This window comes from Malaclemys terrapin, chromosome 3 (assembly GCF_027887155.1).
Source record: "Malaclemys terrapin pileata isolate rMalTer1 chromosome 3, rMalTer1.hap1, whole genome shotgun sequence".
Classification (NCBI taxonomy): domain Eukaryota; kingdom Metazoa; phylum Chordata; order Testudines; family Emydidae; genus Malaclemys; species Malaclemys terrapin.
Window position 1 is genome coordinate 14680214 of NC_071507.1, and position 24688 is coordinate 14704901.

A 24688-nucleotide genomic window follows, 5' to 3' on the forward strand; every position below is an offset into this window, starting at 1 on the left:
GTTGGCTTTCAGAATAAGGCTCTGCTTGGCATGTTTGTCCGGAGCCGACTGGCTTCACTCCATTAATTATGACAAGTACCCATCTAATCCTTCCCCCTCCTAGATCTGCTGTAGAGATCTACTTGCTATGACTAGTCTTCCTACATTCTTGCAGAGTTACAACTTGAATTTGGCATATGGGTTTGCAAAAGAATTGACCAGTGACCTAATCACTACCCCACATTGCCTTGGAATTGTTCATATTTTAGTGGAACTCTGCAGATGGCAGCAAGAAAGGGGTTCAGATTCTTCCAGTGTGTACACCACTCTTTGGCAGGGTTGCATAAGGCAAAACAGATGGCACAAATCGTGGGTCAGATTATAACTAGTGAGTTAATCTAATCCCTCTGACTAGTTGTAAATTGTTAATTTAGCCCTTCCTTTGTCAGCTAACTCTTCTCAAATTAATTGACTTCTGAAATGTTTATAAAAATTTGCCAAACCATTTAACAAAACTAGCTGGCTCCACATGCCTTTGCCAAAAACACAAGGCAAATGAAATTGTGCCCATATTCAGATATTGATGAATCCTTTTATTCGGCCAGTTCTAGTTATAACCAAACTACCTTTTTCTATTAGTTTTGGGGGAAAAAATTCAAAATAAATGGGAGAACAAAATGTACTAGAAACATTTCAGTGGGACTTGTAGGGAATAAATGGGCAGTTGAAATTAATGCCCATGTGCTACCAGGTCAGCTCCCCACTCTCCCCTATGAGAACTAGAATAGATAGATTGTGTCTCAAATTGTAATGGATTGTAAGTGTTGCTGGTATTGCTAGTGGGGCTCTACTCCATTAAGAGAATCAGAGTAAAACATTATGCTGGGTCTGGAAACCATTCAGAGTCTAAATTCTTCTGCCAGATAGAGGATTGAAATGAGGAGACGACTGCCTTTGTCCCAGACTACATAACATATATCACAGTAAGAATCTGCAATTGGACTTCTGCAGCTATAGCAGCGCATAGAGCAGCTGCTTCAAAGGTGCATGTAATTAATGAGTAAACATTAATAAAAGTCAAAGTCCCATACATATATTTTTTTCAATGTCTCCAAAGGGAGACAAGGTGGGTTAGGTAACCTCTTTTATTAGACCAACTTCTACCTCCTCCACCTTATCTCTAATATCCTGGGACCTGCCACAACATTGCATGCAATAATAGTTCCAAAGTCACTTTTGAAAATGGAACGTGAGCTATTGAAAGTCACTAGGACTTCAGCTCCTAAGTCACCTGGCTTTGGAAAGGCTTAGCTAGAGTGACTGCAGTGTAGGGTCATTCTGAATGTGATTTGCCTTCAGACTAAAAGCCCCACCTGCAGTTAGCCTCTCAACACAAGACCCATAAACTATGGTGTGAGGCTGAATATATGACTGTCGTCTTTCTTTTTAGGTATTGGTGGTTTGTTCAGCTACCTGGAAATTCTGGTAGGTACTACAGTATTCTTCATCTTCATCCTCGTGGTGGTGGCAAGCAGTCTGTGCACAATACTCAGGAAAAGACCCACAAAGAAGGCTTGTATTGAGGAGCCGGTTGCAAGTGGAACACCTTCTTCGGCACAGTCTCAGCTGCCCGTATCTTCTATTGATCTGAGTAACCTTGGTGACCACCTGATCCTAGACCCCTTCCGGCCAAAGCTCAGAGCCAAGCCCCCAGAATGGACATCACAAGTGCGAACCCACCCAAATGAGACTTATAGAATCTCCGTTGAGCAATCTGAACGTTTGTAAAGCAAACCTATGCTGAAAGTTTGAGGGTTTTTTTCTACTGATTTCCTCTTATTTGCCATTCATGAGCTGAAATGGCCTATTCCTTTCAACAGAACTTGAACAATCCTGTGTCTCCTACACCTGTTTCTGTTGGCCGAAGTGAATAGAGCTGTGGCTCAAAAGAAAAGTTATTTTAGTTCTTGGTTGGATTCTTGACCCCTGTACTGTCTGGTTTCATATCGCTGATTCTTTGTAACTTGAAGGAATTTTCTGCAAACAGCTGGCATGTAAATAAAGCTGGTATCTCACTATGCATGGAAAATGTACACCTTGCGTACTGTTCGTGTTAGATGCAAGGAGTGGGGAAAGATGGAAGACTTCAGTTAGCAGGAAACCTGAAAAGGATTATAGTTTAAGCAAGTTTACTGCCCCTTGTTAGGCAAACAAGTCAACTGAAAACCAGAAGTAAATTAAAGCAGTACCAGGGCAACTCTTAACTTTATTGCCCTTGGTCTTCCTGACACCACCTTCCTTTTTTTTTCTTATCTAGGCACTCTGCAGTTTATCTTGCTTTCTTTGCTATCAAACCTAATCCTCTTATGTGTACATGCACTAATGTAAAACAATTTATTTACATAAAGGTGGTGTCTTTATAACAAATGTCCCATCTTGTCTTAACTCTAAACTCTAGCTGTACAGAATTCCAGCTTTATCATTTTAAATGAGAACTTCATAGAAATGACTTGTCTGAAAATAAGGGTGTGTTGTGCATGACATTTTATGGGGGTTTTTTGGAGGGGGGGCTGAGATCCTACTTAGTGGGGGGGGGGGGAAAGGGGGATCTTTATGTCTTATCCTTGTCATTACACTACAATAAAATAGACTTTATAAAATGACTGCAACTTAATTGTGAGGCTCTGAAGGTAATGAAAGAACAGCCTTTCAGGCCTATTTCCTGTTGGAGCTGCTCCGCCTCTCTAAGGATGTGAGAAGAGCAAGCTATCTCCATCTGACCCAGTCTCTGTGGATGGCAGTGCCTTGGGCTGGTCACTGTGACTTACTAGTGCCAGTCACAAGGTGAAGTTGTGAAATAGGATATGGATATGGAGCACCAGCTCCCCTGCAGGCACTGCTGCATCATAACATGTTCAGCAGTGAGCCAGGCTCCAGCCCAGTGTCTGATGTTTTGAGTATGCGGCTGCCAGGTTCTAGCTTGTTCTGTGGAGGAAAGCAAGTCTCTCATTCGCTGGGCTGTGCAGCAGGAGTGACGGGAGATCTATTCCTCCCCCAAGGGGAGTAGAGGCCAGTGTAGGAGGAAAGCGCCTATCCCCACCCTCACTGTTCGGAGGCAAGCTCTCATCTCTCTCCCCAACCCCCCAATCTGACCTTTAAAGGGGGCTTCTAAGCAAGTGCCCTGACTTTCACAAGTGCTCAGCCCTCATTGACAGCAATGGGAGTAGTTACTAGCTCAGAGTTTTCTCCTAAACTAAGTCACTTATTTAGAAGCTTAACTCGTGACCTTGCTGTTCTTGGCAAAGAGCTGTAAGGTATTCACGTACCACTGAGCTGAGGCCTCTGTTTTTAAAAAAAACAAAAACAAAAAAACAAAAAACCTGGCCCACAGTGATGTGCCCCAACATGAACTTCTGCTCTGTCATAAGTGGTATGCCTATGGTTATGTCAAATGCCAATTACCTAGGGGTTTTAAAGCCAAAATTTTACACCTATACCCTGACATAACACTGTCCTTGGGAGCCAAAAAATCTTACCACATTATAGGTGAAACTGCGTTATATCAAACTTGCTTTGATCCACTGGAGTGCACAGCCGCCCCCCCCCCCCCCCCCCCCCCCCCGGCGAGCACTGCTTTATCGCATTATATCTGAAGTCGTGTTACCTCAGGGTAGAGGTGTACTTAGTTCTTCTATGCTGTACTACAGGGTTTAAAAAAAAACCCCATAACTTCAGTGGGTTCTAGTAGGGCCTTATTATTTCCCACCTATCCAATGGCAGCAACTCTGCCCCAATATTACTTCTCATCTTTATCTAACTCTATTTGAATGTTTTCTTGAAGAAAGCTTACTGAATTTCAGTGCAATTCTATCATACCACCAGAGGTCAGTATTTTCCACAGAAAAAAGCTGCTGCTGTATATTTTGATAATCTATTAGGGCACAGTGCCTGCTTCAATGATTCTTCCTGTGCCTAATAACTTGGAAATGCACTAAACCCTCCTTCCTTTCCAGGAGGAGGGAAAGGATGGTTAACCAGGGGAGCTCCATCACCTAGGTCCTACACCTGAAACGATGACCATCTCTTTGTTTGGAAGTAGCCAGCCAGGGAAAGGAGCGCCCAGGCTGGGATACCACTCAAAGTAACATTACAGCTACTGTTGCACTTTACTTCAACTGTTTTATTCTTTCAGGTGGCAACCATATGTCATTGTATTGTTCCATTTTGGTCTGTGACTGATTCTCCTTGGTACTAATGCAGTGCGCAGAGATGCTGCCTGTCCACTTGAATCAGCCAGGAGTGTGTGTTCACAAACACTTGATGAACTGGGGTGCAATACCAGGGACAGTGTCTGAGGTTCTCTGTCATGAAGCTTATAAGAGTGTGATATGAAAGCCTCATCTAAAACTGGAGGTGGCCTAATCAGCTCTGTTGGGTAAGTTGGTTGAGTGGTAACTTTGGTGCAAGGTGACTGCGTTCCTTTGGTGTAAAAGGCTAGTTCAAGTTACTTTGTGCTAACATGAGAGCTCCTGCCCAAATAGGTGCACTGAGCTTCCTCCTCACCCCCTTGGTGTTCATCCCATTCTGAATTCAGTGTTATTGCCTGTGGTTTGGCAATAAGAAGTGTAGAATATACCTCCTAGGGTAGGGTTGGGCAAACTATGGCCCCAGGGCCAAATCCAGCCCTTCAGACATTTTAAGCTGACCCTCAAGCTCCCGCCAGGGAGAGGGGGCTAGGGCTTGCCCCCCTCCACGTGGGCCGTGCTCTGCGCCGCTCCTGGAAGCAACAGCATGTCCCCCTTCCAGCTCCTACGCCAGGGGAAGCCAGGGGGCTCTGCACACTGCCTCTGCCCCAAGTGCTACCCCCATAGCTCCCATTGGCCAGCAACAACGGCCAATAGGAGCTGCAGGGCGGCACCTGCAGATGGGGCAGTGCACAGAGCCACCTGGCTGTGCCTCCGCATAGGAGCCAGAGGGGGCACATGCCGCTGCTTCTGGGAGTTGCTTGAGGTAAGCACCGCCTAGAGCCTGCACCCCTGATTCCCTCCTGTGACCCAGCCCCCTGCCCCAACCCTAAGCCCCATCCTGCCCTCTGACCCCCGCAGTCCCACCCTCCTCCAACCCAGAGCCTGTACCCACAGCCAGAGTCCTCACTCCCCACTCTCACCCCAACCCCCTGCCCCAGCCCAGAGCCCCCTAGTGCGCTCTGAACTCCTCATTTCTGGCCTCACCTTAGATCCTGCATCCCCAGCTGGAACCCTCATCCCCTCCTGCATCTCACCCCCCAATTTTGTGAGCATTCATGGCCTGCCACACAATTTCCATACCCAGATGTGGCCCTTGGGCCAAAAAGTTTGCCCACCCCGTCCTAGGGTCATCCCAGTGCTGCTGCATTAGATGTAACCTGCCCATTAAATAATATTGCACGTACAGACCATCTTCTATGCCAAGTATTTAGAGGGTGACCAGAGGTCCTGTTTTTAAAGGGACAGTCCCATCTTTAAGCCCTCCTGCAGGTGTCCTGACTTTTTCTTAAAAACAGGCAAATTGTCCTGTATTTTCTGTCGTCCCCCCCACCCTCACCCCCCCCCATCAGCACTGGTGAGTATTGTTGTTGGCTGGATCCCTGCTCGCCAGCAGCCTGAGTCCCATTCCGTCTCTGGCAGTTCTGGCTGCGTGCTGTGAGCTGCAGTGACTGGTGAGTGCAGGCAGAGGGCAGCTAGGTGTCGCCTCTGCTGCCCGTCTATCTGCCCTTATGTGCTCCCCCTCTCGGTGTCCTCTCCCTGCTTTGCCCCTTCACCCCCCACCCCCGCTGCTCCTCCATATCCCCCATGGCGGGGTGCATCTCAGAACTGGGCAGAGAACCAGCCCCCTGGTCGGAGCGCTCAGCTCACCAACAGCCTGGCCAGTAGGCTCCTTCTTCCCCCCACTGCCTCCGGCTGGGCCGGTACCCAAGGAAAGCCCAAGACCCTCCAGCCCAAGGCACGGGCCAGGAGGAGCCAAGGCCCACACAGCGCTGGCACGGGGAAGCCTCTCTGCCCCAAAGCAAAGCTCTGCAGTGGAGGGGAGGAAGCGATTTCCGGTCTGTTCATGCCCTGACCCTGCAGCCCCCCAGACGGGCTTAGCACCCTTTTCACCTGTCTTCCCCCTCCCCCCACACACCCTAGGTCCTTTCCCCAGGGAGTGTGGGGCTGCTCCATCCCCTAGGCACCTTCTCCGGCTGAGCCACTTCTCTGGCCGGGTTCGCTGAAGCCCCTGCAGTCAGGTTCCCTGCGCCCTGGTGCACAAGGCATCCTTAGGGCTTAACCCCTTCCTGCCTGTGCTGTAGCTGAAGGACAGGAGGCCGCTGGGTTATGTCGGTGGCCAGCAGCAGCTTAGAAGTGTTAACTGCCTTTCCACACTGTGTGGGCAGGAAGGGACAAGCTGCTTCCAGTCCCGGGGGGAAGGGGAAAGAGATGAGCTCTGCAAAGACATGAGCCAGGTCATCCTCCCCCCTCAACTCCCCCTCCCCTGTGGCTGGAAGCAGCTCCCGTCCCTTCCCTCCCGCACAGTGCGGAAAGTCTGTGGCCACGTTGTGGTGTGAACCCTGGCAGAAATCTGGGGTGGAAGGCACGTGACCCTGTGTGCCCCCCATGTGTTGCCTTGGGAACACGTGGCACTAGGTACCAGGAAAGGCGGGTCCCTCCTGGGGGCCCAGCCAGGCATAGAGGGCGGAGAGCACTGGGCAGGGAGTGTTCGGTTGGTCGGTCACTCCCCCTGTGAGAGAGGCATACGGGGTGTGTGTGTGTGTGTGTGTGTGTAACCCCTCCCCGTGTGAACCTTAAAGCCTTACAGACAAGAAGGTAAATAATAAAGAATCCAACTACGCAGTATTTCTTTTAAACAGGGGCTCAGTCAACTTGATGCTAATTTGAACGTTTGTACTGCATAGTTCTGATCGATTGCCATTGAACTCGCTTGAACACGAGTAATTTTACCAGGTGTCCTGTATTCAGCATAGAGAAATATGGTCACCCTAAGTATTTACAAATGGTGAATTACCTCACTACCTCCGAGGGACTTAAATGTGTGTATTCCCATGTTATGCATAAGGAAACAGGCATGGCTGTCAATTGCCTGCTTTGTTTCCACATGTGCTGGAAACTGGTTAATGGAAACTGACAATCACAAGAGACTTGTTCAAGGTCACCCAGGAGGTCTGCTGCAGAGGTTGGAAAAGCACCTAGGTCTTCTGACTTCCAGATCCGTACGTTAGCCTGTGGCCACCCTTCCTCCTCCTTGAGTCTGCTAAAGAGGTTCATTGGCGCAGGCTATTCACAATTCTGAAGATTAGACCATTGCTGTTAGTCTGAATGGCCCCAGCCCGAGTCATTTAGTGACTCTCAGCACTGGTGGGGAGGACAATGTGTTCCGTTGCAGGGAAATGGGAATAACATGTTGTTCAGCACCTCTTGTCAGCCATCTACAAACTGCTGATTTGCTGTCAGCTCTACAGAGGGAGCTCTGTGCTTTCTCTCCTGGCCCAAGCCAAATCAAGCAGTGCTGACAGCAGCTGGCTGAAGTTAAGGGTGCTTGTGCTGAAAGGTTGGGAAGAGCATGTGCAGGGACTAGGGCTTATCATATTTTTTTTTTTTTTTCTTTTTTTAAAGAAAGACATATAGGCTTATAAGAGCACACCCAGTATGTGCTAGTTAACTTCATCATGACACCAGGAAAGAGAACTCTCAGGGGAGCGCCGGAAAGCAACACTGATGATATTTCAGGAGATGATGATTTGCAGTAGGACTCACGTGGCTTCTAGCCAAAGAGCAGGCCGAGTAGGCCTACCCAAACCTAGAGTACAAGAGGCAAGGTGGGGCCTGGTGCAGAAGATGGATAATGTGTACTGGGAGACTCACCTGAAGGCAAATTAAACTTCACTCAGGTAACCTGGGAATAATACAGGATGGTAAAAATGCTCTGTAGCCAGCTCTCGTGGCAGTGAGTCTTCCGTCACTTAGCAAATGCGGGCGGCTTCCCCTTAGACAGGAATCTTCCACACGATGTATAAAAACTGTTAAAATAGCAGTGCTAGTCTGACTTAAGCTACAGTTGTGGATTAAACTTGCTCTGCTGTTTCTGGGTATTACTACTGGTTTGAAATCTTACTGTAAAGAAACAGGTAATCTGTAATAGACAATAGGGGGGAGTAATCCCATGCTCATAATGCTCATATTAACTTTCCTTGCTTGTCTCTTTCTGAGACCCTCTAATGTTGTTCTTAATACAGTTTTTCTATGTATACTTTCCCCTGGGGGATTGCTGGTGGGGTGCTGAGAATTCTCCCCTATTTCTGCACCACAGCCACTATCTGTAAGGCCCGAGGGTGGAACTTCCTACACTGCTGTGGAGCCCTACAGGGAGGATTATACCCCAGCCATGAAGATAATTGAGTATGGTGTGGAGGCCCTGTTAGAGGGGAAAGCAGGAAGGCTGGTGCCCCATCCCTGCTCCTGGGAACGAGTGGTGGTGTGTTCCCATCAGATGGCCTGAGCGAAGGCTTTGTCCTACCACCTTCAGAGCAGGGCAGAGCACAACCAGGTGGCTCCTGCCTCTGTAGCAAATACAGCTGGGCCTCGACACCAGAGAAACTGCACTGATCAACATTTGTCAGCTGGGGTGTGATTTGGCAGTAGAGAAGCTGGATGTACTTTTTATCATTAAATCAGCCCCTGGGGGAGGAGGGAGATTAAGTTTCAGCATCAATGAATCTGAAGCTGTCTGCACTTGCCAGCAATTTCAAATAGTCCAAAGTGGCTGGATAGTTGGGGCCAGAGGCTTTAGTGAATCCTGAAGGGTATTAACTGTTCCTTTCCTTTCCTAAATTCTGTAGTCTGTGTTGCACCTGAGGGATGGGAGGGTCTGGGGTCAGGGAAAAGAGCTTTTGCTCAATAAATCTGAGTGGGAGTCGTTCCCAGCCAGATTATCCTCCCCTATGGCTGGGAACTCCCTTCCTTTCCTCCCTTTGCTCTCCCAGTGCTACTTCTCCAACCTCCCACCCAGATCACGGAAGCCTTAGTGGGCATAGAGACAGCCAAGGGGAGGGAAGGTGTGTGAGGAACTAGTGATCAAGAAGAATGTTTTCGGGTGATACCAAGCCCTTTCATGAAATGTAAATGGGAAACCCATGTTGCAAAATTTAGATCTAGAGTTGGATCTGACTCTAAATATCCCAAGTCTGTCTGCAGTCCTGGTTCTAGGTCAGCCCATTAGAGTGACAGATCCAAACCTGGCTCCATTCTGAACTGTCCCTAAATTGGGTGCAGGTGGAGTGTGATTGGGGCTGGTGCTGTGGTCTGTGCTCATCTCTGCTGAAAAGGAAAGCAGCTGATAGACTAACACTACATACGTGTAAATTTGATCCCTATTAAAAGTCCTGGGGCAAGAGTTGTGCCATTAGCTGCACCAGGACTGAGTAACTGGGGTGAGCTGAAAGTTGTGATGGAGAGCCAGAGCCTCCAGGAGAATTGCCAAGGCTGGGACCAGTTAGAGTCCTGGACCCCCTTCTCCTACCTACCATACTGTTATTACACATTTATATGGCGCACATCTGCACATATCTGGGTGTTTTATATGATGTTTAGTATGTAAGTGTATGTATAAGACCTTTCAATCAGTAAGGAGCAGTGAGCACCCTTGTTTACTCAGACAGAGGATGGAATATACGAGTGGAAATACACTGCTATAATCCATGTTTACACAGACTTATAATTACTGGGTGAAGAGTAAAAAAAATCTCCTAGCTGCAGACTTCTTCTCTGTCCCTCTTTTCACATTTCCTTTCCTTCCAAAATATACCCCATCTACACTCAACCCTTTAAGGTATTGAGTTCCTCCTTCCTGGCACTAATTACAGTACAGTTACTCCTGGGGGCATTCTGTGCCAAAAGATAAAAAAATTCTGCACACAATATTTTAAAATTCTGCAAATTGTATTTGTCAAAGTAACACTATATAATCACACCGATTTCAATTATTTTAGTAATTTATTTCAAAATACCTGTCAGCAAGTATGTCTGTAACAATACAGACACACACAAAAATTCCCCCCAGGAATAGAGAGTTAAAGAAACCCCTATGACAACCCAGTTCCTGTTTCTCTGCCACCTTTCCCCCCTACCTTGAGCCCAGCTGGGGAGAGGGGGAGACACCCACAATCCCCTCCCCAGAGCCCAGCCATGGCCCCCCAGCTAATATACCTGAACCCCCTCCTCTCCAGAGCCCAACCATGGGGACTCCCTAGCCCAAATACCCACACACACCCCAGAGCCCTCCCAGCCCAGACACCAGGAATCCAGAGGGAGAAACAGCCTGATGCTTGGTCCCAGACTTGCACAGAGTTTCCTGTGTGCCTCTCTCTCCTTCCCTCAGGGCATGCTGGGAACTGCAGCTGCCGGGAACCCTCTCGCCCCACCCTGGGCAGTGTCTTCTATGTGCGAGCTGGGCTTTGCTGGGTCCAGCAGCCCCTAGGGGCAGCTAGCAGCACTGCCGCCCATTTCTGTGGGGAAAAGGAAATTCTGCATATACAATGTTAATTTCTGCAAAATTCTGCATTGCGCAGTGGCGCAGAATTCCCCCAGTAGTAGTCTATGACCAGGTCTGGTCCAAAAGCAGTTCCAGTGATGCCCGTTCTTTGCTCAGATCTGAACATGCCACAGGCTGTGTGGGGGACATAAGCAGGATCAGACTCAGGGTTGTACTTGGAGCGTCTCTGTCAACTTGATCAGTAGTGGGAGGAGAAAACCGGCTCCTACATGGTGCATCTGGCTCCTTACAGAAAATAGAAAATACAACTGAAACCTGTTGTTATGCAAGACTGAGGCCATGTTAGCTAGTTAGAGACACAGCTTAGGTTTGTTTGTTACCACCTGTTTACACTGTAAAGAGTGAAATATGAAATAATGGGAGCAGGAGAGAGAAATCCAGAAGAGAAGGGAGAAAAGTATTTTTATCAGATGAAATCCAAAGACTGCATCATCAGCTGCTGTGTCACTTAATATGCTTTACTTGACTGGCTTGATATAACTTATGTACAGAGAAGGCTGTTTCTCTTTTGCTAACGTGCTAAATTCCAGCATGAGCGTCTCGCGTTTCCCCAAAACGCTTTAACTCTTTCCCCAGAGTTTCTCTTCTCTTCCAAAAGCAGAAATGTGTGAAATTGCTCTTTGTGTCAAATGTGCTGTACATCTAGCCAGGCCCTAACTTGCTCCATGATGCAGTTCCTACCTTTCTGTCTAGATGCTGGCTTGGGGGAAATAACATTGAGTTGACGTGCTATGTGCTTATATGGACTGTCATATTAAATCAAATAAAATTACCTTCCAATAAAGTGATGCTGAACCTAAAGCACAATAAACGAATGGGCTTTTGGGTGCTTTGGATTCCTTTACATGTGGGATTAATTAAGAGCCTGGCCTTGGAGTCATTAGTCAGGTGAGATAGTCATTGACCTTAATGGTTTTGCCTGAGTCATGGATAGAGGCTAAGGCCCTACAGTGGAAATAAGTCTGGGGGCCACAGTCCATGGGTGGCCCCTGTTGAGAGCAGTGGGGGAAACACAATGCAGAGTCTTCTGTACACATGACATTATATTACAGAGTTAAATAAGCAATGATAGCAAAGGGAGAGCTAAACGAAGAGAGGAAATATGAATAGAGGTTTGACTCTTGGTGTACTTGCTAATGTTATAGTGTCACTGGAGAAGCATGCTAGTAACATTAAGAATTCCTGAGATCATCTAAAGAGAATTTCCAGACTATAATTGGGTGGAAGTAGAAAAATGTTGCTTTTTGCCTCCTCCTTGGTCAAATAGTTTAATTCCACTGTGTTTTGGACTTTCTGCGTGTTCTCTCAACCCCCGCCCAGTTCCCATAACACTCTCCTGTCAGCATTTTAACAAAGAGCAACCATCATATCACATGCTTCTTGGGAGAAATCCAAAGGCACAACTGTTTTACAAAGCACTGATTTTCCAGGTTTCATAAACTGTACCCAGGGCTTCTGACTATGCATCATCCTTGGGTATTTTTAGTAAAGCTCATGGACGGGTCATGGGCAGTAAACAATTTCACGGCCCGTGACCTGTCCATGACTTGTACTATATAAATCTTGGGTGGGGGAGGGGTCTGGCCTGGGAGTGCTGCTGGTGTGAGGGGGGCAGCCTGGGACCTCTGTTGGTGCTGGGAGGAGGGAGGGCAGCGGCGCACGGGCCGGGACCCCCGCTTGTTGTGGGAGGGAGGGTGGCGGGGCTGGCAGGCTCCCTACCTGGCTCCACGCCTCCCCAGAAGCGGCGACATCCCCTTCCCTCTGCTCCTAGGTGGAGGCGCAGCCAGGCATCTCTGCATGCTGCCTCCGCCCCGAGCACCAGCTCTGCAGCTCTCATTGGCCGGGAACTGCTGCCAATGGGAGCTGTGGGGGCAGTGCGTGGCCTCCACCTAGGAGCTGAGGAAGGGGCATGTCACCGCTTCCGTGGAGCTCCCCCTCGCCCTGAGGTAAGTGCCACCCAGAGTCCTCACCTCCTCCCACTCTCCAACCCCCAGCCCTGAGCCCCCTCCCACACCCAAACTCCTGCTGCTGCTGGGGTAGAGGGGCGTGATAGCCCGAGACTGTGGCTGATGCGGCTGGCCAGGCACTGCCTGAATTGCTCAAGTGGTCCTGGGGTCAGCCGCATCAGCCACTGGAGATGTCCCGGAGGTCCCGGAAAGTCTCGGCATCCGTGACTTCCGTGACAAAGTCGCAGCCTTAATCATCCTTCACCTCCCTATCGTAACAATGGAATGCTAAACTGTATTGTGCCGTTCAGCCACTAGGTGGCACTGTGTGTAAAATACCTTCTTGAGTTACTGAGCTATCGCTGGCTGCGTGTTCGAAGATCTTAGGATGAACACATCTGGTGTGTATAAGCAAGCTCTGCAGCCCGTCCATATCTGGTACAGGAGCACAACCTTATCTTGAGTACTTGCACCTTGCTTCTGCCCTTTGTCACTGCCTGTCTTTCTAATGCCACTGGGTGAACGCTGGGACGAAGCTCCGGTGTGACCTTCACCCATTGCATTTTCTGCTCCATTTGGATGAAATGTCTTGCTCTGCTGGATTCAGCGCCATTCACGGTAGGCACTTTAGAGAGCCTTGCCACCGATTGTTGATGTGGCAAGGCTCTCTAAAGTGCCTACTGTGACGTTGTGCAGTCTATATGGTTTTATAAAAACTTGATAATAAGTCAATATAATGTAACTGAGCTGGTTTTAGAGAAAATACGGTAATAAGTGAATGTAACGTAACTGGGATATGCTTCATGCAAAAGGTCTCTTGTAAGGTATCATTACAAAGCTTATAATCTACTGAGTATGATCATCTGATTTGTATAAATGTACCACTCTTGTATCTAAAACTAGAAATATAAAATGTCACTCTGAGGGCCTATTGTAATTGTGTAAAGTGTGGACCATTAATGATGGTTTGGAATCTTGATGACTCCCATTGTCTGCAGATGGCCGTATTTACCTGTGAGTCTTCCTGTATATGTGTGTGCTGGCAAGTGAGTAATGAAGTCTTGCAGTGACATGTAATCATGTCACCTGAACTGGAATCCATCTTTAACCTGGTGCTTTTCCAGTGAGGGGGGTGGAAACCCAGAGGGACAAAGAGTTCCCGCCTTATGCAAAAGATATATAAAGGGGTGGAAGAGAACAAAGGGGAGAGAGGAGCCATCATGAAGAATCTCCTAGCTACCACCTGAGCTGCAACAAGAGCTGTACCAGGGGAAAGAATTGTGCCCAGGCCTGGAAGGTGTCCAGTCTGAGAAAAAACTTACTGAAGCATCTCTGAGGGTGAGATTATCTGTATTCAGTTTGATTAGGCATAGATTTGCGCATTTTATTTTATTTTGCTTGGTGACTTGCTTTGTTCTGTCTGTTACTACTTTGAACCACTTAAATCCTACTGTCTGTATTTAATAAAATCACTTTCTATTTAGTAATTCACTCAGAGTATGTATTAATACCTGGGGGAGCAAACAACTGTGCATATCTCTCTATCAGTGTTATAGAGTATATATATATACTTTATGCAGGGTAAAACGGATTTATCTGGGTTTAGACCCCATTGGGAGTTGGGCATCTGAGTGCTAAAGACAAGCACACTACTGTGAGCTGTTTTCAGGTAAACTTGCAGCTTTGGGACAAGTGATTCAGATCCTGGGTCTGTGTTGGAGCAGACGGGAGTGTCTGGCTCAGCAAGACAGGGTGCTGGAGTCCTGAGCTGGCAGGGAAAACAGGAGCAGGGGTAGTCTTTGCACATCGGGTGGCAGCTCCCAAGGGGGTTTCTGTGATCCAACCCGTCACCTACCGTGAATGGCGCTGTAGATAGTAGAGAGATAAAATAGAGAGCCCTTTCCTACCTTAGCTATGCCTGACCTTTTCTGCTTCTCATGCCAGCATGGGCAGACTGAGAAGCAAATCCTCCCTCCTCACCTCTAGGGCCTGACAGACAGCTGTTTTGCAGTGCACGCTGGGGGGAAGTGGGATGTGGAGAGCCCAAGCAAAAATGAATTTGCAGCTCCGGCATGCTGAAAAGCTGGGTTTTGTGGGGCTGGAAGAGCCGCGTGGGGATTGGCTGCGGTAACAGAACCTGTGCAGCCTTGATGCTGCAGTCATGGCTGTTGTTTCCTTAGGGGTGGGAAGTTCTGTTCCTTGTTGCAGAGAATTCCCCTGCGTGCAGCATGATTACACTGTTTTGCCCTAATAATTTAACTCTGGCTGTCACTTACAGGTTTTTAAATATTTATCTTTTGGTCCCTCTAGCTCTATTTCATCCTCTGCCCTGGGGCAAAGGCTAAGGGGGCTGCTATCAGCCGAGGCACTAACTAGCATAAATTAGCCTGAGTCAGTATGGCCAAGTGGCTGGGCTTTCCCTGGGACCCGTCATCACAGGGAAACCATTTCATAACTCGTCCAGCTGCTAGCACAATATTGTTTTCTCCTGGAGAAGAGCAGTCAGTCCCTTCCCAAGTACCTATATCCTTTCCTGGGGGCTGGAGACCTCCATGGAACTCTTCAGCAACCTTGCCAATGCAGCTAATATGCACGATGCTACTTCCATGACACTGCCTGACTCCAGGAACCAAAGGAGGCCTTGTCTGATGTGACTCTCCAATCTCCTGTGGGACGATGGTGCCCAGCAATTCTGGTTGGTCTCTGAAAAGGACTGGGTACAGCAGATGTAAAGGAAGAGAATGTTTAGCTTTTAATATGTAAGACTGTGTTGAGAGAAATAAAACAAAATGAAACTGGGCATACTTAGTGAGATTAGGAGTCTGACCCTGAGCACTGACCATGCCAAATTTCCTGAATGAAATGAAACCTGTAATTGCATTAGATCTATTCATGAACTACCTCCCATCAGATGTTATTTAACAGTATGTTATATATAGCAAAGCTCTCCACACACTTTACAACTATAAGTTGTCATGCCATCTCCTTGAAGTTGGGGATTAGCTCCATTCTACACATGAAGAAACTGAGGCAGAGAGAAGTCAAGTGACAGTCCCAGTTCACATGGGAAGTCTTGGGAAAATCTGTGACTAAAAGGATAGTTTTGGGATTCAGGCACTGAGCTAGGACTCGGGGGATGTGAGTTTGATTCCTGGCTCTGCTACAGGCTTCCTGTGTGACTTTGGCGAGTCACTTAGGAAGTATTATCCGCATTTTACAGATGGGAACAGAGAGACTAAGGCCCAAATCTACACATGTATTTAGGTTCTTAACTTCCATTGATTTCAATGGACGTTAGAAGCCTAAATACCTTTGTATATCTGGGCCTTAGCCTCTCTATTCCCATCCGTAAAATGGGGATAATACTTCCTTTCTCCCACCTTTAGTCTGCTTTGATTGTAAGCTCTTTGGGGTAGGGGCTGTCTCCTACTGTGTATTAGGACAATGGGTCTTGCTCTCAGTTGGAGCCTCTAGGCATTGCTATGTAATACAAATAATAACAACCCAGATCTTCTGACTTCATGCCCTGTGCTCCAGCCATGAACCCTACTTCATTCTCAGTACGAAGGCACATTCTGTGTACAGGAACCCCAGCATGACAAGTAACTCACTGCAACGAGTTACGCTGGGATGCTAAGAAGGGACCTTTTGCTGTTTTAATGTGTCATGAATAATGTGCTATTCCCTGGCCTGGCTTTTTCTTTCCTTGCCTTACAAACATTCTCCTTTGTCTCTTGGTTTGCTGAGTTCCAAAAAAAAGCTGCAGGTTTCTCCCCACTTGCATGTGACAAGGAAGGCTGCACGCCAGATTAACCACCAACTTGTTGGCTCTTAAAGAGGCTGTTGTTGTGATCAGAGAGGGCTGTTTGTATCTTGGGGCACCGAGAATTGCAAGACCGATTGGTCAGCGCATTGTGAAGCTCACCCCCGCTTGTGAATGTGCTGATGCTCATGTATGGGAGCTGTTCTTCCCTGTAAGTGAATACGGTATCCCGCACAAAGGCGCGTCTAATAGGGTTACTGAGTGGCGGTCATCTGATTTCTTTAAATAATTCGGTGCTTGTGTCACAAGAACTGAGTTGGCCTGAACACTAGGAAAAGTTTCTTTTCATGTTTGCAGTCATCAAAACAAAACCCACACTCCAAAGTTCATCTGGCTAGCTGCCTTTTCAATGCTATTTCCACTTTCTTTAAATGTTCAAGGAAATAGCATAAACACAAGCGCAAAGATAATAAACAAACCAACAGATCTCACACGCAGGTGCTACGCATGCAGCTTGAGCATTGAATTACAAAGATAAACAACCTTAATTGAAATCCTGCACCTGTCAAAGTCAAGGGGGGAATTCAGGATCACAACCCTGGCCTGGGGCTCTGGAGAACCGTGTTGTGAAAGATTATACCATCACCACACCGGTTAAAGACTAGGCTCCAAATAAGGACAGGGGTATCCAACCTTGGGCTGTGAGCTTGGTCTGTCTAGCCCAATCTGTTTAGTAATTTATACTGATTGTGAGGGGGTGTGTTGGTTGACAGCACCATGAAACCCTGCTACCCCTGCTTTTACTTCAGGGATTTTTCCAGGACCAGCAGGGGTTAGACACAATTAGCTTGGTTTGGTAGGTGGTTCTTGTTAGCCTACCTCTGAAGTACTATATAACCTGCTGACAGGGGCTGGCTGTGGCCATAGGAGATCTGAGACTGGCAAGGGAGCCCACTCCAAGGCTTTCAACCCAGATTGCAGGATGGGGTGAGTCTACCGTGACTTTAGGATGGTTGGTTTCTTTTCCTGTACTGTGCTGTTAAGAAGGGTCAAAGTAGTAGCTGGGCCAGTGGTTCATCAGCAGGTGAGATTTGTTGTTGGCCTAATGTTTTTGCTTTTCTCTTTTAATAACCTAAATCAAACCCAACACCCTAGGAAGTGGGGAGCCCATTGTTATTAGTATCCAGATGTTGGTATATCTCAGGGGTCGGCAGCCTTTCCGAAGTGGTGTGCCGAGTCTTCATTTATTCACTCTAATTTAAGGTTTCGTGTGCCAGTCAACGTTGTTAGAAGGTCTCTTTCTATAAGTCTATAATATAGAATTAAACTATTGTTGTATGTAAAGTAAATAAGGTTTTTAAAATGTTTCAGAAGCTTCATTTAAAATTAAATTATAATGCAGAGCCCCCCGGACCGGAGGCCAGGACCCGAGCAGTGTGAGTGCCACTGAGAATCAGCTTGTGTGCCGCCTTCGGCACACGTGCCATAGGTTGCCTACCCCTGGTATATCTGTTACTGAGAGGGGGGCCTGGTTCCTGCTGCAGTGTCTGAGCACCTCACCTTGAATTTTTCTCTAACCCTTGTGCAACTGAGTGGCTTAATCAAAGCTGATTTACCTCTGGCCCTGTGCTCTTCCTCTGGTGCTGGAGAGGGCATGCAGAAAAGTAAAGCTCTTAACACACTGTGTGAAGTGTGTGGCTAAGAGCTGGACTTTGTATTTTGTCCTGAACTGGTGAGGTTTGTGCTCACTCGTTGGTAGAAGTCCATTCCAATGGGCTAGTCTCCAAGAAAACTCTGCCTCTCCTCTGTTCCTAAGTCTCACGCTTGTGTGGGGGACAATTTCTCTCTTCCTGATGAAAACAGCTGTTGAGGCTGCTGACTGGGAGATGGCTTCTGAGGTAGCAGGAACCTGGCCTACCTGAGGAGTTTGAAGACCTGAATTCTATCCATGGCTCAATGCATGACCACTGTAGTGCCCAGACACATCTCCCAAAAGAAGCAAAATTGTGGCTGGTTAGCAGCTGGTAGAGACCTCCAGGGAAAGGGAGAGGCTGCAGGCAGTGGTGCTAGTAACTTAGGGTTGGGCCCAGTCCTTGGAGTAACTCCAAGAGTGGCTTTGGCTGTGCAAGGATCTGAGGGCTGTGAACTCAGTACCGTACCCTTATTTGAAGGCAATGGGAGACTTCCCATTGACTCCATCGAAAACAGGATTGGAGTCTCAATCAGTAATCTAGTGACTATACTTCTGTCATCGGTATAAAATAGTCTTACTGAAACACTTATCTTGAAAATATGATTGCGCAGATCACATCCCATTAAAATAGGTCTTTGATATCACTTCGAAAGGCTTTCATATGAGGACTGGTTTTACCCTCTGAGTGATGACGCCATGCTGTAGCTGTCTGTCACATGCTGATCTGATTACTATGGCATGTGCCTTTGTGACACCAGTTAGGTCCCATCTACACTGTGAAAGGCTCTGTTCAATCCTGTCTTCACTAAGACCCAAATTCAGCAAAGTAGCTAAGTTTAAGCCTGTGGGTAGAGCTACTAACATTGAAGTCAACGGAACTGCTTGTGAGATGAAAGTACCTTCTTAAATACCTGGCGAGATTGGGGACGACAAAGCCAAGTTTTAAAAGTGTGGATGCTAGCTTGGTTGTAACTAAGCGCCATAGAGAAGTAACTTTCCATAGTGTGCATGGAACCTTCGGCTGGTGCAATACCTTGTACTCAAAGTACCAAAAAGCTGGCCTGTCTCCCATAGGTAGTCCAGAAAGAAGCAGCTCGGTGCTTGGTGCCGATGGCCAGCTTCCCAGTGTGTCTTTGTAGGGACACAGACTGAGTCCGAGAGTATGGTTTGAAGTCCCTTAGTGGACCTGATTCCATGTATCTTACTGAATTTCTGGCTCCACAGATGAGCTCCTACCCTCTTAGGTCTGAGGAGACAGAGTTGTTGCAGGGTAGGGATTGCAGGAGGCATGCTGACTCTTTGCCTCTCTGGCTCCAGGCATGTGGAAGGCCCTGCCTTTTAACCAGAGGAGAGCCACAGAACTAGCCCTTCTATGTCAGGTTTAACAACCTTTTGTTTCAGAAAGAATTTGCAAGATCATTGGGCAAGTCCGTGCACGTTAAGCCAACTGTTCTATTAAATAATGAATTAGGAGTAGTGTACTGTGTCTTAGCAGTACGAATAATATCTTTTAAAAGTCAGAAACTCCGGATTACATCATACTGGAAATATATTTGAAAGTAATATATGCAGAGGGCCCAGTACTGCATTTGTTACCTACCTTGAAATCAGTGAGAATTTTCGATGTACAGGACTGAAGGATTTGACCCTGCTAAGGCCAAATTTTCAAACGTAGCCTCGGAAGCTGGGAATGAAAATCATTGGTTAACTGTGCAACTAACTACCCAATTTGGGACCACAAGAGAGTCTTGTGTATTTCAGATGCCAGTTTAAAAAATTTCCCCAGGGTGTAAAAACACGGGATTGTGTATGGAATTGTTTTTAACAACTGCTTTCATAAGAAATTGGGTGTAAGCCATATGGCATTTATGATGTTAAGTGTTTTAAGTGCTAAAAATCTCTGAATCATGCTGCATGTTTATTTCTGGCCCATTCTGACGTAGCAGTGTGGTTAATAAGCAGACTGCAGTAACATAGATCATCTTATAGAAGACAGAAGCACAACTGGGACTTCTGGCTGTTCTGTTCTATGTGGAATTATCTCCCCTTAATGGTCCATACTCATATCGCTGCTATTGCTGCAAACTATATCCTCAGCAATATTACAGAACACCACTGAGATAATAAACCCAAGGAAAGAAGTAATGCTTGCTTACCATCTTGAAATTTGATTCTTTACTGTCTGCTAACAGAGTGCTGTTTGTGATTAATACAAACCCACCAGGACTTGAAGAGAAATGGTCCTGGAAGTGACTCAAGTGGTTATGTGAATTGTCCAGATCTGCTGTATTGTGGGAAAGTGAAAACAAAGATGATGCCGTTCTGGGAAACCTGACGACATCATCTGCACTTTTCTTGCTTGGGCCCCATTTCCACCTGGATACATCCAGTACAGAAGTTAATAGGTCGTTGTTTCTTCTGCTATCAGAGGAAGCATAGCAGGGCAAAAGTTGAGGGGTTCTGTTCTTGGGTAGGTTTCTGGGCAAGTTGCTTACATTTTCTTTGCTTCCGTTTCCTAATCGGTAAGAGGGAGACAGTAATCCTTGCCCTAATGCATGGAGATGCTGTGAGCCTAAGTTCATTAATGTTTGAAAAGCACTTTCCCATCCTAGGATAGAAGGGGCTATGGAACTGGAAGGTATTAATACCAGTCCAAATCATGAGAGGTACTCCATGGGAGAAATGGGAATTCAACAGGTGTTTGCAGGATGGGCCCATTGCATCTTATGTGGAAGTAAGCGAAATCACCAATGCATTTTATTAAACCTCATCACACCCAGAGATGGGCCACAGTGGCATTGGGTTTCAGTGACAGGTTGGGATTTGGGTTCAGGCAAAATCAGGGCTAAGGTATGAGCTTGGATTCTGGCATGCCAAAATATTGTGACTTACTCCTGTGGGCTGTGTGCCCCAAACGGTAGAAATCTCACAAACCTGCTTGACCTTGTGAGATTTCCATCACTTCAAATAGTGGAAATCCGCCCGTGATGGCTGTTTTCACAAGATGCCGGCCATGTGCTAACAAGAACTGGGAACATAGGTCCTTTCTTGTTCTGCATCTGATCCAGAACCAAAGCCACAGCAGTAGGTTCAGATCTGAGACTGTCCCTCCCAGCCCACCTCTCATCTGCCACTAAAATACATTGAAAGGGATGTTTAATTTGAGGTTTCAGCCTGGACTCTTTTTTTTTAATCAGATGAGGAAAACAGCAGAGCTAAACCATCAGCTTAAAAACAGGGCTAACCAACACTGAACTGATGATCACCCTAGTTAGTTTTTGCCACCATTTAAATTTGATGATAAATCTTGGCATGTGGCTTGTCTTTCAATTTGTGGAGAAAAATACTCCATGTTAAATCTAGCTACTTGCTCATATTTCATGTGCACTTCTTAAGTGCTCGCTATAAATCAGCGTAAGAGCAACCCCACCCCTGAAAGTATTGGCGACAGCATGTCCAATGCTGGAAACAATCCGACACTTATTAAATGATCAGCACACATGCAAAACAGGAACCTGAGGACCAATCAGGAGATAATGATGGGCACTGTGGCATAAACAATCAGACGTCACTGAGGTGACAAATTTTGTCATCTCATCTTGGTTGAAAATGGAGAAGAAAATGAACAATTTTTCTGTGGCCTGTGTAAACAGGAAGGTTGCTGCTAGGAGCAGCATATTGCATGACCTGCTAAGTGCATGACCATGCTTACTTCCTGGAGGCATGTCCGAGGGAGGGAGAGAGAATAAGCTGTGTGAATGGCATTGCAATTTCCTTAGACAATTGTTTGTTACTGCACAGAGTACATGCATTTGAGCCCACTGATAGCTGTCTGCAGCTGCTTTCCAAGGGATGGTTACTGATAGACTGGGGATAAAGCAAGCAACACAGTGCTGGCTGCAAATGCTGATTGATTTTAGAATGTTTGAGTACAGTTAATTATTATGCTGTGCAACGCTGGAGGGGGAGACAAAGCAAGAACAATCATAGAATATCAGCATTGGAAGGAACCTCAGAAGGTCATCTAGTCCAACCCCCTACTCAAAGCAGGACCAATCCCCAGACAGATTTTTACCACAGTTCCCTAAATGGCCCCCTCAGGCATTGAACTCACAACCCTGGGTTTAGCAGGCCAATGCTCAAACCACTGAGCTATCCCTCTCCCCTTAACCCATGTCTCAGCTCACACTCCTAAAAGATTTACAGAGGTGCCAACAGTCCCAGTTTGGCCAGGATGGTCCCAGGCTTTTAGAAAGGGGACCCAGCCAGCTGATGTCCCAGCCAACATCCTGGGCTGAGAGTGAATTAGAATGTTAGTGTGTTAGGAGTAAGTGACTGCACAAGGTGAAAGACATTAGAGAACCGGGTTCTATATTTTTGGTGAAATATTAAAGCATACTCCAGCAAAACTCTTACCGATGTCAATACAAGCTCAGCTCAGTGAGAACTTCAGGTTTTGTGCTTCAGTTATCACTCCTGGGAAAGGGCTGGCACTACAGATTTGGATCTTGTTCTGGATTTCAAACCCCCTCAAGATTCAGGGTCATTTGGATCTGGGGCTCCGATGCAGCTCATCTGCAGCACGGGGGTTCCGGTTTAGCATACACAAAGCGCAGCTGGCGACCTTCACTCTGAATTTTTTTTTTTTTTTTTTTAATTTAGATTATGGGGAACTGTGTTTCCCTTCAGTGCCTCAGCAGGGACCCTCACTCTCAGGCTTCCAGCTCCCCAGCCGTTGCCTCTCCTCGGTGGCAACCGACATTCCTCTCCCTTCTGACCAGGGCATTCCCGGGCGGTGCACTATGTAATTCCTAGCACAGGCAGGTTGCCTAAGGACACTTGGTTGTTTTCCCTTCAGAGACTGATCAGAGAGTGATTGTCAACAGGCAGAAGTACCACACCGGGCTTTCTAAGCAAGCTTACTGTATTCTAATGTAAAAAACACTACAGAAAAATCATATTTCAAACAATGAAACAGAGATTCTGGCAGGAGCAGTCCTTGAAATCCTCTCTCCATGGGATTCCTTGTAGATACAAATTCATCATCACTTCAGCTCAGAACAAGCACACTCATGACAAGTTTACTCCACCTTTTATACAGTTTGGGGGTCTTTGATTTGGAGTTTCCAGTAGTAGATAACTAGTATTTAATTGGTGTCTCTCCCCAGGGTGTATCTTTAAAAAGTTGGCTTTGGAGAATTTGCATTCTCCTTTTCTTAAGCTCTTGGTAGTCCATCGATCCGATGATGACAAATCTGTGCAGATCATCAGTTGTTGGTCTTATGGTGTGCCCTCTGGTGACTGTACAAGCCAATTCTAGAGGTGCACATTTTGCTGCAGATGGTGCATGGGAAGTTCGTGGTCAGTGGATTGTGCGCTGTTGATGCTCTGTGATGTCGTTCGCGTGCCTCTTGTAGACACCAGCAGCGGTCTTCCTCAAGGGCGATGCAGGTATTTCTGACTGTTGCTCGCCACTGTGTTCCTTTGCTGGCGGCATCCTCAAGGTCCCTAGGTTTGATACTGCAGATTGGCTTTGATGGTGTCCTTGTAACGTTTCCATGGATGACCTATATGCCAGATGCCCTGGCAAGAGCTCACCATACAGAAGCTGGCGAGGGATTCTGTTGGCATCCATGCGGCTGACATGACCGGTCCAACATAGCTGTGACTTCATGATCATCATTTCGATGCTTGTCATCTGGGCTCTCTCAAGGACCTCAAGATTGGGCACTTTGTCTTGCCAGCAGATCTTCATGCTGTTGCAGAGGCAGCGCATGTGAAATTCTTTGAGCTGCTTGATGTGACACCTATATAGTGTCCATGTTTTGCACCCATACAAAAGTGATGAAAGAACAACAGCTCTGTACACAAGCAGTTTTGTTGACATCCGGATGTTCTGGTGATTTAAAACTTTGACACGCAGACAGCCAAGTGCCTGGCTTGCTTTGGATATTCATGCATTGATCTCATTATCCAGTGATCCATCACTTGATATGACACTACCCAGATATTTAAAATTGTCCACTACTTTCAGCTGAGTGATGTCGATGGAGATACTCGGGACAGAAGCATTTGATCCAAGTGCAGGTTGATGGAGAACTTCTGTCTTTCCGAGGCTGATAGTTAGTCCGAAAAGTTGCGAGGCCTCAGCAAACTTTTTGACAATGTGCTGAAGATCATTTTCAGTGTGAGCCATGAGGGCACAGTCGTCAGCAAAGAGTGCCTCAAGAAGGAGTTTCTGCACTGTCTTAGTCTTTGCATTCAGGCGACGGAGGTCAAAAAGTGAACCATCGTGCCGGTATTTCAAGTATATACCTCGGTCCAGATCTTTCACTGCATGGTTAAGGACACATGCAAAGAACAGATTAAATAGGACAGGAGCAAGAACACATCCTTGTTTCACGCCGTTGGTGATAAAGGGGGCCGATGTGGCTCCATCAGATAATACTTCGCCTGTCATGCTGTCATGAAAAAGGCGTATAATCTGGACACATTTTCTTGGGCAGCCAAGTCGTATTAGAATGGTCCAAAGGGCGAGAACTGGAAAGGAGTAATCGAGCCACATGGTGTAGGCAAAATGAACAGTAATGGACTACTTCTTTTGAGTCTTCTGAAAATGACCTGACCATTACCAACACTCTGTTCTGACAAGCGGACAAATACAAAACGATGTAGATGTACTCTAGGTCCAAACAATGGCATCTGATAAATTATGCCATTATT

General features: G+C 46.8%; 1 protein-coding gene and 1 long non-coding RNA gene across 3 annotated transcripts in view; both read left to right on the forward strand.

Moving 5' to 3' along the window:
* The window catches only part of LOC128833715 (uncharacterized), a 42522-nt gene extending 40450 nt beyond the window's left edge, over positions 1-2072 (forward strand). Inside the window, exon 12 of the mRNA XM_054021791.1 lies at positions 1430-2072. Coding sequence (XP_053877766.1) covers positions 1430-1767 — 338 coding nt within the window. The 3' untranslated portion in view covers positions 1768-2072. The remainder of the gene's footprint in view (positions 1-1429) is intronic.
* Positions 2073-7703: 5631 nt separating this feature from the next.
* LOC128834931 (uncharacterized) overlaps positions 7704-24688 on the forward strand; it is a 37321-nt gene continuing 20336 nt past the window's right edge. Inside the window, exon 1 of one of the 2 annotated variants that reach the window (XR_008444530.1) lies at positions 7704-7903. This is a non-coding gene — a long non-coding RNA (uncharacterized LOC128834931). Of the gene's footprint in view, positions 7904-17015; positions 17260-24688 lie in introns of those variants that run through there. The other variant, XR_008444531.1, reaches the window with a different exon arrangement.